Source organism: Babylonia areolata, chromosome 1 (assembly GCF_041734735.1).
Source record: "Babylonia areolata isolate BAREFJ2019XMU chromosome 1, ASM4173473v1, whole genome shotgun sequence".
In the NCBI taxonomy this organism is placed as follows: Eukaryota; Metazoa; Mollusca; class Gastropoda; order Neogastropoda; family Buccinidae; genus Babylonia; species Babylonia areolata.
The window spans coordinates 7,425,797-7,440,299 of NC_134876.1; the positions used below are offsets into that span (position 1 = coordinate 7,425,797).

General features: G+C 38.0%; 1 protein-coding gene across 1 annotated transcript; it reads right to left on the minus strand.

Annotated features, from left to right (window-relative positions):
• LOC143302078 (developmentally-regulated GTP-binding protein 2-like) lies at window positions 1-14,503 on the minus strand. Its single transcript, XM_076616632.1, has 14 exons — window positions 14,376-14,503; window positions 12,907-12,995; window positions 11,721-11,792; window positions 10,577-10,666; window positions 9,973-10,033; window positions 9,405-9,495; window positions 8,438-8,510; window positions 7,376-7,466; window positions 6,714-6,811; window positions 5,102-5,178; window positions 4,645-4,733; window positions 2,498-2,556; window positions 1,458-1,511; window positions 1-910 (listed from the first exon to the last, which is right to left on the minus strand). Exons 1-14 carry the CDS (start codon window positions 14,437-14,439, stop codon window positions 824-826), a joined length of 1,095 nt encoding a protein of 364 aa, XP_076472747.1. The 5' UTR covers window positions 14,440-14,503; the 3' UTR covers window positions 1-823.

The window sequence follows — 14,503 nt, forward strand, 5'->3', positions numbered from 1 at the left end:
TTTCTTTTCTTTTAACTGAAGACAAGAAATACAATGCCAGGCTGTCTTAAAATTGCAACTGAACTAAACACTATTCTCACTCATCTGGCAATGAACCGGGAACGACCCAAGAAAATCATGCTGTTCTGGAGGCTTGACTTTAAAACATTCAGAACCCAGATATACAGTTTAATTCAGAAGACTTTCAACCCAAAAATATGAATATGTGGAAAGAATTAGTTGTTGTTTCTTTCTATTTTCAAGCCTAATTAGTGTTGACAGACCAAATATTTCCAGAGAAAATGAATACTTTTTTTACACTCAGTAAAACTTTGAGATGTCACAATCCCATCATCAATAACTTATCTGTATGCTTAAAATTATTCAAAGAAACTACAAACTTGTTCTGAAACAATACAAATTTTGTTCCTTTGAGCACATTATATTTTCATTTCAGTCAAACCCAGCTGTACAACATTCTGGTTTGAGTCATTTGCATACAGAGTTAATACAGTCTTATATCTTGTTTGTTCACAAGTCATCCAATTTCCATCTATTTATTTTTCCTTTTTTTTTTTTCTTTTTTTTTTAATTCAAAGAAACAGTCATCAATACGATCCCTTGTGACGCTGATCCATGAAAGTTTAAGAGCGTATAAAAAATAAAAATAAAAAAAGAAAGAAAGGAAGGGTGGTGTGGGATGGATAATGACACAATTTTCCTGCATTCAAAGTATACATACACAGGCAAAAAAAAAAAAAAAAAAAAAAAAACCGAAAGAAAAAAAAAAGATAAGCACAGGTAAAAAGTCTTTGAAAAACTGCTGGGTTCTCTCATCCTGTGTCTACTTTTTAACAATTTGTATCACATCTTCATCACACATTGGGTGGTGAAATCCAACTCTCTGGGGACTGTACTTTGTGCTGCGGCCCTGCAACATCATCATTCCACATGTTGGAGAAAACACATACACATGCACACAAATACCACACACATGCACACAAATATCACACACACACACACACACAAACATGTACCCATGTGTAAATTCATAAACGCATGTAAATACACATACACTGTATGTATATGGGGTAGAAGTTTGATCCATGTACAGTTTAAATATGATTATTATTTATTATCTGGTAGTACCATGGCAAACTAACACGCACACACACACACACACAATCACACATGCTCACACAGAGAATCTTCACTATCCAAACAATAAGATAACAAACATCTTCAGGTATTTCATAAACTGAATCTTGAGGCTTGCCATTTATTATCATTTTGTGCAGAAAAAAAAAGATAACAGAAAGGAAGTTTATTAGCTATAACTGTATAAGTTGAGCATTGCATGTGATTAAATCATGTGCCTTTGGTGGACACTGTGACAGATGGATACAGTTCTGTATTTCAATATTCATTCAATATTTCTTCATTTTTGCAGGTTGAAATAACGACGGAAATTGACTTACCCAAACCAAAGCGTATTTGAAAGTTGCGGCGATAGTTCTGTGAATGGCGTGACACTGAAACAGAGAGCAGTTCTGTGTTTACATGGGTTCCATTTAAGTTCTTCTAACCTGACTTGAACCAAGCAAGTAGTATGGCTATAACTGTTCTTTCAAGTTCAATTTCATAGAATAGAATAGAATAGAATAGAATAGAATATGTCTTTATTACCAAGTGTACCAGGGTCACAAGGAATATTGGGGGTGAGGGGGGGTGGGGTGGGGGGGAAAGCACACAACAAGGTACGAACATAAATCGAAAATCATACACAAACACAGATACAGTAGAAATTAGGATACATACAAGTGCATATCAATATAAAAACTTGTGCAAACTCTATTACTCACACAGGCACGCACTGCACACACATGCATGCACGCACACACACACACACTCTCTCTCTCTCACACACACACGCACACACACATTTGAACAGAAACCACATATTACATGTGGATGGGGCTGATGACTAGATCTTCAGGTAGATGGTTGTTGATTGCACTATTCTATTTATCATACTGGATTTGTTCGCTATATCTAAAATTTATTGGAGACTGGCTCACTCTCCATAACAATTCAGGCAATAATCAACAAAACCACACAAAAAAAACCCTCCTTTATCCCTCACAGACGAACAAGCATTGACATACAAACTGCAAACAGAAACACTCTAATAAAGCAGAGACAGACAAACTGATAACAAAACATTCTCACTCTGGCAGTATTATAGAAAGAGCACTACTTAAGACATTTTTTTAAGACTTTCTGCTACACGCTGTCTTTATTCCCCCTGTTTTACACCAGGAAACACATCTCCTTACTTTCCCCAAACCAGTGGACAAAGAGCTAGAAACAGACAAAAATCAGTTTTAAAATATTTTCTTAGGAGACACAATTACACACACACAAACATGTACCCATCCATCCATTTACCCATCCATCCATCCATCCATATATATATATATATATATATATATATATATATATATATATGCACACTTACAACATGTTCTGCAGTAGCTCCTTTTCTCAAGATCAGCCCACCTTCAAAATCTGGTCTTTCTGCAAAATTCAGAAAAACGCTGCACGTTACAACACCACACTGGCAACACATGCACAAATAACTTTTCAGAAAGCCAATGCTCATCAAAGTACAACAAAAAATCATATTTTCATCCAAATATAACAACAACCACAACAAATAATACATTTAATAAAAACCAGTCTACTAATCACAGTGGAGATACTTGTAATCTGAAGAAGAATCATCACTAAGAAAACCCAGACCTTTGAGCATAGAAAATGTTCTTGTCTGCAAGTGCATTCATGCAGTAAGAAGTTAAAATACAGAAACTAAATCCAGTAAACCAACTGGCACATTTGTAAGTTTCTGTTCTAGTCTCTGTTCAAGCAGTAACAGAACACATACAAAAAAGAAACTATACACCAACTTTCCAATACTTTAAACAGGATATTTATAGGTTTATGTTGCTGACTGCGTTCACACAGTCCCAGTTCCAAGCAGGTGTCACAGCAAGGCCATGCAGATTGGCATGTATATCATGCTGCACCATATCTCACACACACACACACACAAAAACAGCAAAAAACAAACAAACAAAAAAACAAAAACTAAACAAAACAAAAACTCTGCTACACCCCACCCTACCAAAACAAAAACACAACAAATCCAAAACCATACAAGGCTGATGTAAGACCTATATGATGTATGACCAATTTTTTTCCCCAAACTCTCAGGTCAACATATGTGCAGAACTGCTAGTGCCTGAACCCCCCTTTTTATGTACATGCACGCAGAAGATCAAATATGCAAATTAAAGATTTTAAAGATTCTGTTATCACTGCCAGTGTTCGGCGGGTTATGGAAATAGGAACCCAGTATGCACACCCCCGAAAACAGAGTGTCGCTGCCTACACAGCGGGGTAAATAAGCAAAAGGATCATACATGTAAAATGTTACATGTCTGTATGAGTGTGTGTGTGTGTGTGTGTGTGCATGTGTGTGTGTGTGTCACTGAAACCTGATTGAATAAGCAGCTGCTGTGGCGAAGTGGTTAGCATTGTGGAGTGACGGCTGGGACGATGCGGGTTCAAATCCCAGCGGAGGTGGGTTTTTCGGCCCATGGCCGGCTCCTACCCAGAGCTGAGTGTGCTGTGGGCTTAAATGGGGAGACTGGGACCACACACAGTCGAATGTCATCCACTTCAAGGATGCGTCTTTGGGTGTGTTGCTCTAATTACCTGACCAACACTGCAAGTGTCTGTATCTCTCAGGCTGGTTAAAGCCAGGATATCATTATGACAGGAAGCGTAGAGTACAGCCTTGTCACGCAGTCCCAAACCAAAATGGACCTCCATAGCAACATCGTCATCCTCCTCCTCCATCATCATCAATATAAAACAAAACAGTCTCAAAGTATGTGGCCTTTCATGCCCTGCTCTCATGGTGACCTCACTTTAAATACCTCTCCACTTTTGTGCTTGGGGTGAGTCCTGACAATGTCTTCAGTGTCGGCAGATTCATGGGGGGGCTGTTATTTGAGGGACGTGGTGGTGGTCTGCACTCTGGGAGGGACGCTCACTCAGTCTGGCTCCGCGACTAAGCCATTATTGTCATTAGTATGGGGCTTAGTATGTGGCGTCTTAAGTACGTTAAATCAGAACAGGCACCACTGAACACCACTGAAGTAACTAAGCAGCAATGCAGGGTCTCCTTTGGTGTGTGGCCTCCTGGCAACCTAACACTGATGGTTCCCTGCAGACTGCCGACGCTGGAACTGTGACGGATGAGCCCGGGTGTGGCTGTGTATAGGGGAATCTAAACGAGCGGAATGAATGCCAATTGCTCACTGGCAATAGCCAGTCACCTCTACCCAGGTAGGCAACCTGTTGTGTAAATGACTCCGTGTTTTTAAAGTGCTTAGAACTTGGTCTCTGACAGAGGACTGGCGCTATATAAGTATCTGTATCATCATCATCACCTACTTGTATAACCAAGCTTACAGAGGTGTGCATGCTCATCCAGTGAGTCTCACTTGTAATGTATAAACAGACATGAATGAATGCACTGTGAACTGCATGTATACATCATCATCATTTTCTCGAGTCAAACGTGATGCCAGCACTGACCTCCCCTTTTCTTGGTGTAGACGCGGAGGAGAGCAAGGTGCTCCCACACCATCTCCAGCAGGTAGTCCAAGTTCAGCTTCATATTACAGCTGCAAGCAACAAGTTACAAAGGTATTTAATACCACAAGCTGTACCACACCCATATCTTTGTGACCTACTTTCTAGCAATACTCCTTCTAGATCTATAAGCTAGGCTGCTGATTCTGGAATGTTAACAATCCCTTTTGACAAAAAAAAAAAAAAAAAAGAAAAAAAAAAGAGTCAAAGTCAAGGAGATTTAATTGCTTTTATGTTTAAAAAAAACAAAACAACACAGTTAATTGTTGTGGTGGTGTTCATTCACACATCCTTGCACACTGATGCACATTACCCAAGACTGAAACACATTCAATGAATACACCATTCTTGCAAAAGGGTTAAAAAAAAAACAACAAAAAAACAACCCATGTTCACACACCTGACGACCACAGTGTGAGGCTGCCTGGCAAGCCTGTCCACTTCTTCTATAGAAATCTGATCAATCTTGTTGTATACCTGCAAAGAGACCAAACAAACAGATGCAGTCATAATGAAGAACACATTTCCTCTGCTAAGGGTCCCATAGCCCTCCACAGCAGCTATTCACATCCACTGTATCCAGGGCTCCGCTTAGGAGGGTGGGGCCCAATCCTCTCCTTTTTAACCTTCTCCTAGACGGGTGCAATAGCCGAGTGGCTAAAGCATTGGACTTTCAATCTGAGGGTCCTGGGTTCAAATCACGGTGACGGCGCCTGGTGGGTAAAGGGTGGAGATTTTTACGATCTCCCAGGTCAAAACATGTGCAGACCTGCTAGTGCCTGAACCCCCTTCGTGTGTATATGCAAGCAGAAGATCAAATACACACGTTAAAGATCCTGTAATCCATGTCAATGTTCAGTGGGTTATGGAAACAAGAACATACCCAGCATGCACGCCCCCGAAAGCGGAGTATGGCTGCCTACATGGCAGGGTAAAAACGGTCATACACGTAAAATCCCACTCGTGTGCATACGAGTGAACGTGGGAGTTTCAGCCCACGAACGAAGAAGAAGAAGAAGAACCTTCTTCAACCGAAGACAGGTACCCATTCACACCTGGACAGAGTGAGGCAAATCGGAGCAAAGTGCCTTTCCCAAGGACACAACACCATGCCGAAATGAGGCCTTGAACTACGATGACTGGTGAATACTGGCTCAGAAGTCCAATGCACAATCAATTCTGCCATGGTCCCTCCTTTGGTATACTGGGGTAAGAAAAATAAAATTTAAAAAAAAGAAGAAAAACAAGCCAGTGATTCATTAGTCATACATGTAAGGGCATGCAGTGTGCACAAACACACCGAAACCTATACATATAGCATGCTGGCCGAGGAAGTGACTGACACTGACAGCAGGAGACGATTCTGAGCTGTGAGTAGCAGAGCACCAATAATTCTTCACACAGCTTCAGTTTATAGGTGTTAGAGCGTGAGGACAGATCCATATACGCTGCTGTAAAAAACAACAACTACAACACCAACAAAAAATAAAACCAGATGCCTGACCTTTGCAAAAACCCAACACGCTACTCAGGCCTCCACACAACTACACAGATGGATGTACAATGTCCCCAAAGATTTTTTTTCTTAAATATCTTAAACACACTTCAAACACTTCATATTTGAAAGGAATCTGTTAATGTGGTTATGAAATATGGTAAGTGGAGAATGCCTTTAGAGTACAATCTCATCTTTAATCTGTACAAGTGACAATTGAATATGTAAGTGGAGACTGCCTCCTGTGTTCAATCTCATCTTTAATCTGTACAACTCAAGTGATTTGTGAGTATGGTAAGTGGAGACTACCTTTTGTGTGTATAATCTTTGATTGGTTTGTGAATATGTAAGTGGAGACTGCCTCCTGTGTTCAATCTCATCTTTAATCTGTACAACTCAAGTGATTTGTGAGTATGGTAAGTGGAGACTACCTTTTGTGTGTATAATCTTTGATTGGTTTGTTCAATAGATGTGTAGTTACCTTTGATTGGAAAAAAAAAATCCAATCTATACTCACGTAAAGACATGGCATGTAAACACGGTTGCCCAGAATAACATCCACAAACTCATCAGAGGTACAGTCTCCTCTAAACAACACCTCAGCATTGAAAATTTCTGATCACAGTTAAGGAAATCAGTAGTAAGAGATACAAATTGAAATTTCATATCGATTTTCTTATCTCCATATTTTACTCTGTCAGTCTGAGGCAATGTCTAGCAAGAAACAAACAGCACTAAACAAGCACTGAACATAATTCTGTTTAGCTATACTGTTTTATGAAAATAATCTATAGATTAAAACAACACCTATATTTTGCATAATATTGTATACATTTCTCTCTCTCTCTCTCTCTGTATGTGTGTGTGTTTGCATGCATGTGCACAAGTTTTTAAACAAACTCCATTTCTACAGTCTCAAAAAAAACAAAACAACAACAACAACAACAAAAACCTGATGAAATCATGCTCAGGAAAAATTAAAAAATACACAAAATATGTACATTGGTGTATAAATCACCATCTTCCCGTTATAAAAAGACAAAGGATATGGGCTTTACAGATGTGACATCACAGACAAATACACAATTCTTTGGCAAATTCAAAGGCAACATTTGTGAACTGACACCAACTTCATGCTCAAGTTCTTGTTCACAACACATCTTTCAGACAGAAGGATACTGTATTCATGCAGAATCATCTGCACCAACTTTTCGTTGCACTTGGTCAGTGGCACTGTTGAATTGAAAGAAATTCCACCTCCTTTCTTTTGCTGGAAAAATAAACAAACAATTCATTTATTTCATCTTTGGTGCAGTGAATACTGATCCCTTATAACCCAAAGAGAAAATCCTGGAAAATTAGGCATCAGTACTGAAGTAGTCATATTCTCAAAAATAAACCTGGGCCATGCCTCCACTACTTTTTCGACAGAAAATTTTATAAAAATCTGAAGATAAATATAATTCATACAATGTACACAAAACTATACACAAACTAACAAGCATACAAAACCTTCTTCTTTTTTTTTTTAACAACCAGCATGTTCTAGGTACAAAAAAAGAATACAACACAGCAAGAATATCCAAATTATCGAGTTTCGAGAAAGACTAAAAAAATATCAAGACTTTCTGGATAAAGTATGGGTGAATGGACAATGAGGGAAGAAAACAAGAAAGGAAGAGACGACAGAAGAAAGAGAAAGAAAAGGAAAAGGCCAAACACAAAGAGAGCGATAGAAAAAGAGTGAATTTCTAGCACAGAATTTCCAGAAGGTTTGGACACTATTCATACTGAGAGAGTCCCTGGCATGCCCATAGGTGGAAGAAAGAAAGGAAGAAATGAAATGAAAGGCAGGACAAATGGATGAGAAGGGTGGAGAGAATCAGGACAGGGAAAAAGAGATGGTCAGAGGAAAGAAACGAAGGGAGTAAAGGAAAGAGTGGGAGAGGAATGGAAAAAGAGGCTGAATAAAGGAAATATGTTAATAATTTATTTTTCTACTGCTCCTTTTCATTCAAATACACTGATGCTTGAGGCAAATCGCATGAGAAAAATATAACAAAGAGAAACATTTCACATAAATTAAAAAAAAATCACAAATAAAAAAAATCTGTAACAACTATCACACACATACTACATACAGTCACTTCAATCACATAATGAACATCCATACATCATAACACTAAGCACCCACAGGAGAGAAAAAACAGAAAGAAAAAGTTAAAAGTGCTCAATGAAAACCTTGAAGTAGATGTTGGGTTTCTCCCTGTTCAGCCTGATGCCCACCGCTTCCAACTCTCTCTCCAGCAACTCCCTGTGACAGAAAGACGTCTCCCTTCTGTTGTGTCAGTATTGCTTGTTATATCATAAACACAAACATAACTCCTCCTTTTAGAGTGTTTTTGCCTCTTTTTGAAGGATCAACTCTTGTTTCCAAAAATCCCCTGGAAAGCGGGGTATGGCTGCCTACATGGCAGGATAAAAACAGTCACGGTCATACATGTAAAAGCCCACTTGTATACATACGAGTGAACGTCTGCCTTCTGATACTTCCTCATGCAGACGTAACAACAAAATACGCACAGATCTTAGTTTTAATGACAGGTATATTTTGTCATGTACTGCCTTATGCAGACATAACAACAAAATATACACATACCTTAGTTTTAATGACATATTTGTCTGCCGCTCTAAGTCTGTAACAAATCTGACAATAATGTATAATAATAGCATTTTTTTTAACCAAAAGTTGATCCTTCAAAAAGAGGCCAAAACACACTCTGAAAGGAGTTCTGTTAATGTTCTCTTATGACATAACAAAATCTAGAGTTTTACTTTTAGTAAGACTGACACAACAGATAACACTTAATAATTTGTACTGAACCAGTCAAAGTGTGTGCAAATACGAGAACATCAGCAACATGTCCATCTGACAATGCTTTTCTAACACTCACAGGGTTATGTCACAAATTCAGGTTCCAAGTTAATGGTCATGAACTCTGCCATGACTTCAACTACAGTTTATCAATATGATGACTGCACATCAGATGAATGCGAATGGACCACAAGTCAACATAATGATGAGCTGGAATGCCACAGAAGCGGTACTATAAATTATCAGAGGGGAAAAAAGGTGAAAAGCAAGCATTTTCAAATTCATATTTCGGCATAACTTAAGAAAGAAAGAAAAAAGAAGCCATCCTCTTACTTCTGAATATCACCCTTGGTGGCATCCAACATGATGATGACGAGATCAGCTGTTCGGGCCACAGCAATCACCTGACGACCTCGCCCCTTGCCTGTTAGCATTTAACAATAGGTAAATATTGAATGAATGAGAAATTTCAAACACCAGAAACCAAAATCAAACACCAATAGTTAAAAAAAAACAACAACAACAAACAAACAAAAAAAACCCAACAATAATGTCAAAACAAAACAGTTTGTTTCTTCCTTAATTTTTTTTTTACGATGTGGTTCGTTGTTGTTTTGTTGTCGTTTAATTTGTTTGCATTCCAAACAGTTCTTTGCTGAGTGGCATTGTCCAAGAATGCTGCAGCCACATTGTCTGAGGTTAGATCTGGCCTAAATAACATGTAACACTTACCTGACTGTCCAAATTAAATCTCAGAACAGCTTCATCAAAAAGATGGTATACCGTCAACAGCAGAACGTGATGTTGTGTAGCATCAATTTACCTTAGAGCAAGAGCAGTCAAAATACATGTACTGGCAAGCAGAAGTACTACTTAACAAAAAATAAATTCCTAGCATTACCTTGTGCAGCTCCTTCAATGATCCCAGGCAAATCCAGCAGTTGTATATTGGCCCCAGCATACTATAAACAAGAAATAATAAATCTGCTGAAACAGCATGTAAATATACATTGTTCTTTCACTGTTTATCAATGAAAAAACATTAATTTTTTTTCTTTTATGTAAAGCACCCTGAGCTCTTAGAGAGAAAGGGCACTATATGAATGTACATTATCATCCTTTTTATTATTAATATCACCACGAAAAAAAAAAGTAACCACAAACTGACAAAGCTAAAAGGAAGAAAGGTAACTTTAATAGTTTGATTATATACATACATAAACAAGAAAAAACTTCCATGCATCACAACAGAAATATTCATAAAACTGCATCCAGGTCAAATGTTCTCAAAAAGCACAAACTTCAACACAAGTTAAACACAAGGTAGCTTTTTATTATCTTTTAAAAAATTTTTCAAAGTGTTATTAATCAGATGAAAATAACAGCCCCTAGTTTTCATGAACCAAATGCACACTATCACACACAAATTTCACTTCAAGTGCCTTCCATGTTCATATTAACTTAAATACCATTAACAGAAACTCCAGAACACAAGCCGGTTTTACCTCGATGACACCTGGAATGCAGGTCAGTGTGGTAAACTCATACGAAGCACTTTCACTCTCTGTTTTGGTCAGGGTGCTCAGCAATGTTGACTGAAAATAAAAAATCATATCTATCTGTTATTATGTTACCCTGGACATATATAAAACAGTAAACTAGAGATGAAAAGTGAAAAGCATTTAACTTTACCATCATAAACATGCATAATGTAACTGATCTTTGTCATAAAAAGGCACTTAAACAAAAGTCAGAAAATGAGAAATACTACCAATTGTAATACAAAATTTAAACAGCCATCTAGTATGACACAAATGAAGAAAACAGTACTGGTCCTATTTCACAAGTTTATCATTCATCATTTCATGATGTTTTATGTACATATCCTGCTGATAGTATAACTTATTAAAATATTTGTCAAGGTTATCATTTCAGAAACTTTATCTACTTAGAGAAAAACAAATGTGCTAAAGTGCATGATACTGCATTACTAACTAGCAATATTACCACGCTGTGCTGTACTAAATAACTGTACTTAAGTGCACAGTGTTCTGTTGACTGCTTTTGACTGATTGAGAACTGCACATACTGTACTTTAATTAAGCAGTCTTAAGTTTCCAAGGCAAATATTTAAAAAAAGGGAAGAAGAGAGAATAAAACAAATGACTCAAAATTAGATTATTTCAAATAATTGTCTAGGTTTTGTACAACAAAGCTAAGAATATTTTCCGTATTTTCATTCAACAACAACTGTTTTTTCTTGCTCTTATAGATCTATATAATACAGCATAGTGTTTGTTCATGTGTACTTTTACTGGATAGAAACATTGTAGAATGTTTGGATTAAAAACACCGGTCTGCGGACAGCTAATTAATGCAGCAAACAATCATGAAACAGTACTTACTGTGCGCACAATCATCACGAAAGTTCATACTGTCCCATTCTTAAATTCTGTCCTTCCAGTTATTCATTTCATTGCTATTAAAAGGAAAGCAAGCAGCCCAGATGTTTGAGAAAAAGAGCTGTTCTGGGCTCGTTAAATTCATGGCTGGATTTCATGCAATTTCTTTTTTTTTTTTTTTAACAAATTTATATGATGGCTGCATGTTGTCATTTCATTCATTCATTCTTCGACTTTGCAGTCTTACCTTTCCCACAGAAGGAAAACCAATCAGGGCAACCCTGGCATCTCCTGATTTCATTACATCAAAACCCTCTCCCTGGAAATAGAACATGTGTCTTAAGTACTCAATACATGACATAAACTGAACACATAAGCAATTTCAGCAATAAAGTTACATAATTAAGTGTGGGGACAAAAGCACCACACCATACTATTCTTTGTCAGGCAAAAAAAAAAAAAAAAAAACAAAAACAAAAACACATCAACACTTAACAGCCATAGGTGATGCTTTCCAAACTGTTTATGCACAGTCATAATCTTTAGTTTGACTGTTTGAGCTATGGAATTAGAAACAACATTTTTCAAATGAGCAAGTTCAGATTAACTGATAATCATGCCTTGAAAAAAATTCTGTTCAAATCTATGTTCACAGCTACGCCTTTATAGTTTAGGAGACACACTTTGGGAGACACACTTCATTACCATGTCAATAAATAATTCCACCAAAGTGTCTTTGATTTTTAGCCTGTGGCTCTGGTATCAGTAACACCTCACAGTTTCAGTTTCAGTAGCTCAAGAAGGTGTCACTGCGTTCGGACAAATCCATATACGCTACACCACATCTGCCAGCAGATGCCTGACCAGCAGCGTAACCCAACGCGCTTAGTGAGGCCTTGAGAAAAACAACAACAAAAAAAACCCACAACAACTCACAGTTTGAGTCACAATCATGTCTTCAACTCAATCTTCTTCTTTGGGCTCTGTTTCCATAGTTTGATCACCATAGCTTAAATCGGGCATAAGGTCACTAGGTGCAACATCAAATCTCAACTTTTGTTTTACAACTACTACAACTACAAGCCTCTCATCAGTCAATATGGCTACCAAAATGAATGCCAGTTAGAAGGAGAAAACCACACACACACACAAACTCAAACATGTGCTTATATATATATGCACAGAGATAAAAACATGAGCGCACTCTCGCACACATTTCTTTATCTATTCTATGACCAACTTCACAATGAAGCTAAAGCACGACAAAAGTTCTGGAGAGTTAGGAAAGAATGAAATCATTAACAAAACCACAACTAAATAAAATCAATGACACTGACAAACTCACAACTAAGTTAAATTAAAATAAAAGTTTTATTCAGTTTCACTGACTTTCAATGCTAAGAAAAATAGGCAAAAAAGACCGATAAATTTACCTTGGCACCTGCTTTCCCTGACGGTTCCAAAAGTTGTTGACGATACTTGGCTAGTTTTGCTTTCAACAACCCAAGATGGTATTCCGTAGCTGAAATGGAAACATAACAATTATTTATAAGATATAAGATAATGACAACCATACCTGAATTTTTTTTCCCTTTTTTACATCACAAAAAATAATGCAAAGAAAATGGATCCCAAACTGCAGTCAACCTTGTTTAGCTGTTGCAGCGAAGGACAGAGACAGATGGAGGATAGTGGTAGTGTTGTCTTCACTGGTGCCCCAACAACAACAGAAGTCAAGGGATAGGTGACAGGTGGCAAATATTGTTTTAGTTCTAAACATGTTTGGAAGTCAAAAGTAAAAAGACGACCTTAAAAGTTAAAAACAGGTACAAGGTCATCACACCATCGATCACCTTACAGAATTTGGAGAAAGAATGATATAGAGGAGCAGCTGTAAGTGTAACATGAAAGGTACAATACAAGCCATTAGTAATCAAAAGAAAACTGGCATCTGATCAACTCCAAACCAACAATACGCAACTTTCTTAAAAATAGACCAGGGTCTCGTGGGCTTTCCCAGATCAAGTAGGATGATCAACATGCTAAATGTCATGTTCATGGTCTGGGAGATCTTTCTTTACCCTTTTAGCGGAAAACCTTTGGCAGTATGTATGTGAGTGCATACGTGTGTGTGTGCTTCCATGGGAGCTGGTGTGTGTGTGTGTGTGTGTGTGTGTGTGTGAGAGAGAGTGTGTGTGTGTTTCGGGTGGGTCTGAATGTGTTCGTTTGTTGATTGAGGGTTCGGCCTTGGTTTCTGAGACTGCAAATTGTTAAGTGTGTATTGCATTTCTCCCTCTATCTATGCGCGCGCGCGCGCGCGTGTGTGTGTGTGTGTGTGTGTACGTTTCATTATTGTTTTTCTTTCATTATATGGTAATTAATGTTTTACACAAACCTGCTGAAACCAAGGGTAGGCTTTCATGGCCTACCAGTACTCTGGACTCATGTAAAGATCAGGCATCTGTGTGTGTGTGAGTGTGTGTGCATGTGTGTGAACATAAAATAACAAAACTAAAAGTGAAACTGATCAAAACAAATACCCAAACTATCTTCATTAAAACTGTCAGTCGCAGGGACCAGTTTTATCTTGCTGAAACTTATTTATGAGACCTGTTATAAAGTTTACAAAAGGTGTCACTGGAAGTGGAATCTGAGTTTCAGTATCAGTAGCTCAAGGAGGCGTCACTGCGTTCGGACAAATCCATATACGCTACACCACATCTGCCAAGCAGATGCCTGACCAGCAGCGTAACCCAACGCGCTTAGTCAGGCCTTGAGGAAAAATCTGAGAATGAGCATTATTGGCCAACATGTTTTCAGCTGTCATCAACCCATGCGGTACTATTGGGCGTTGCAGCATATTGGCATGACATCAATGTATAGAACCATGATAACTGCATACCTTTATTTTTCTGTGTTCGGGCTATTTCCCTTTCAATTTCAGCAATTTTCTCTAGGATCCCCATCTTTAGTGATCAACGTGATCAATCTCTGTGTGTGTGTGTCTGCGCCGTGTGACGGAAGTGCTCT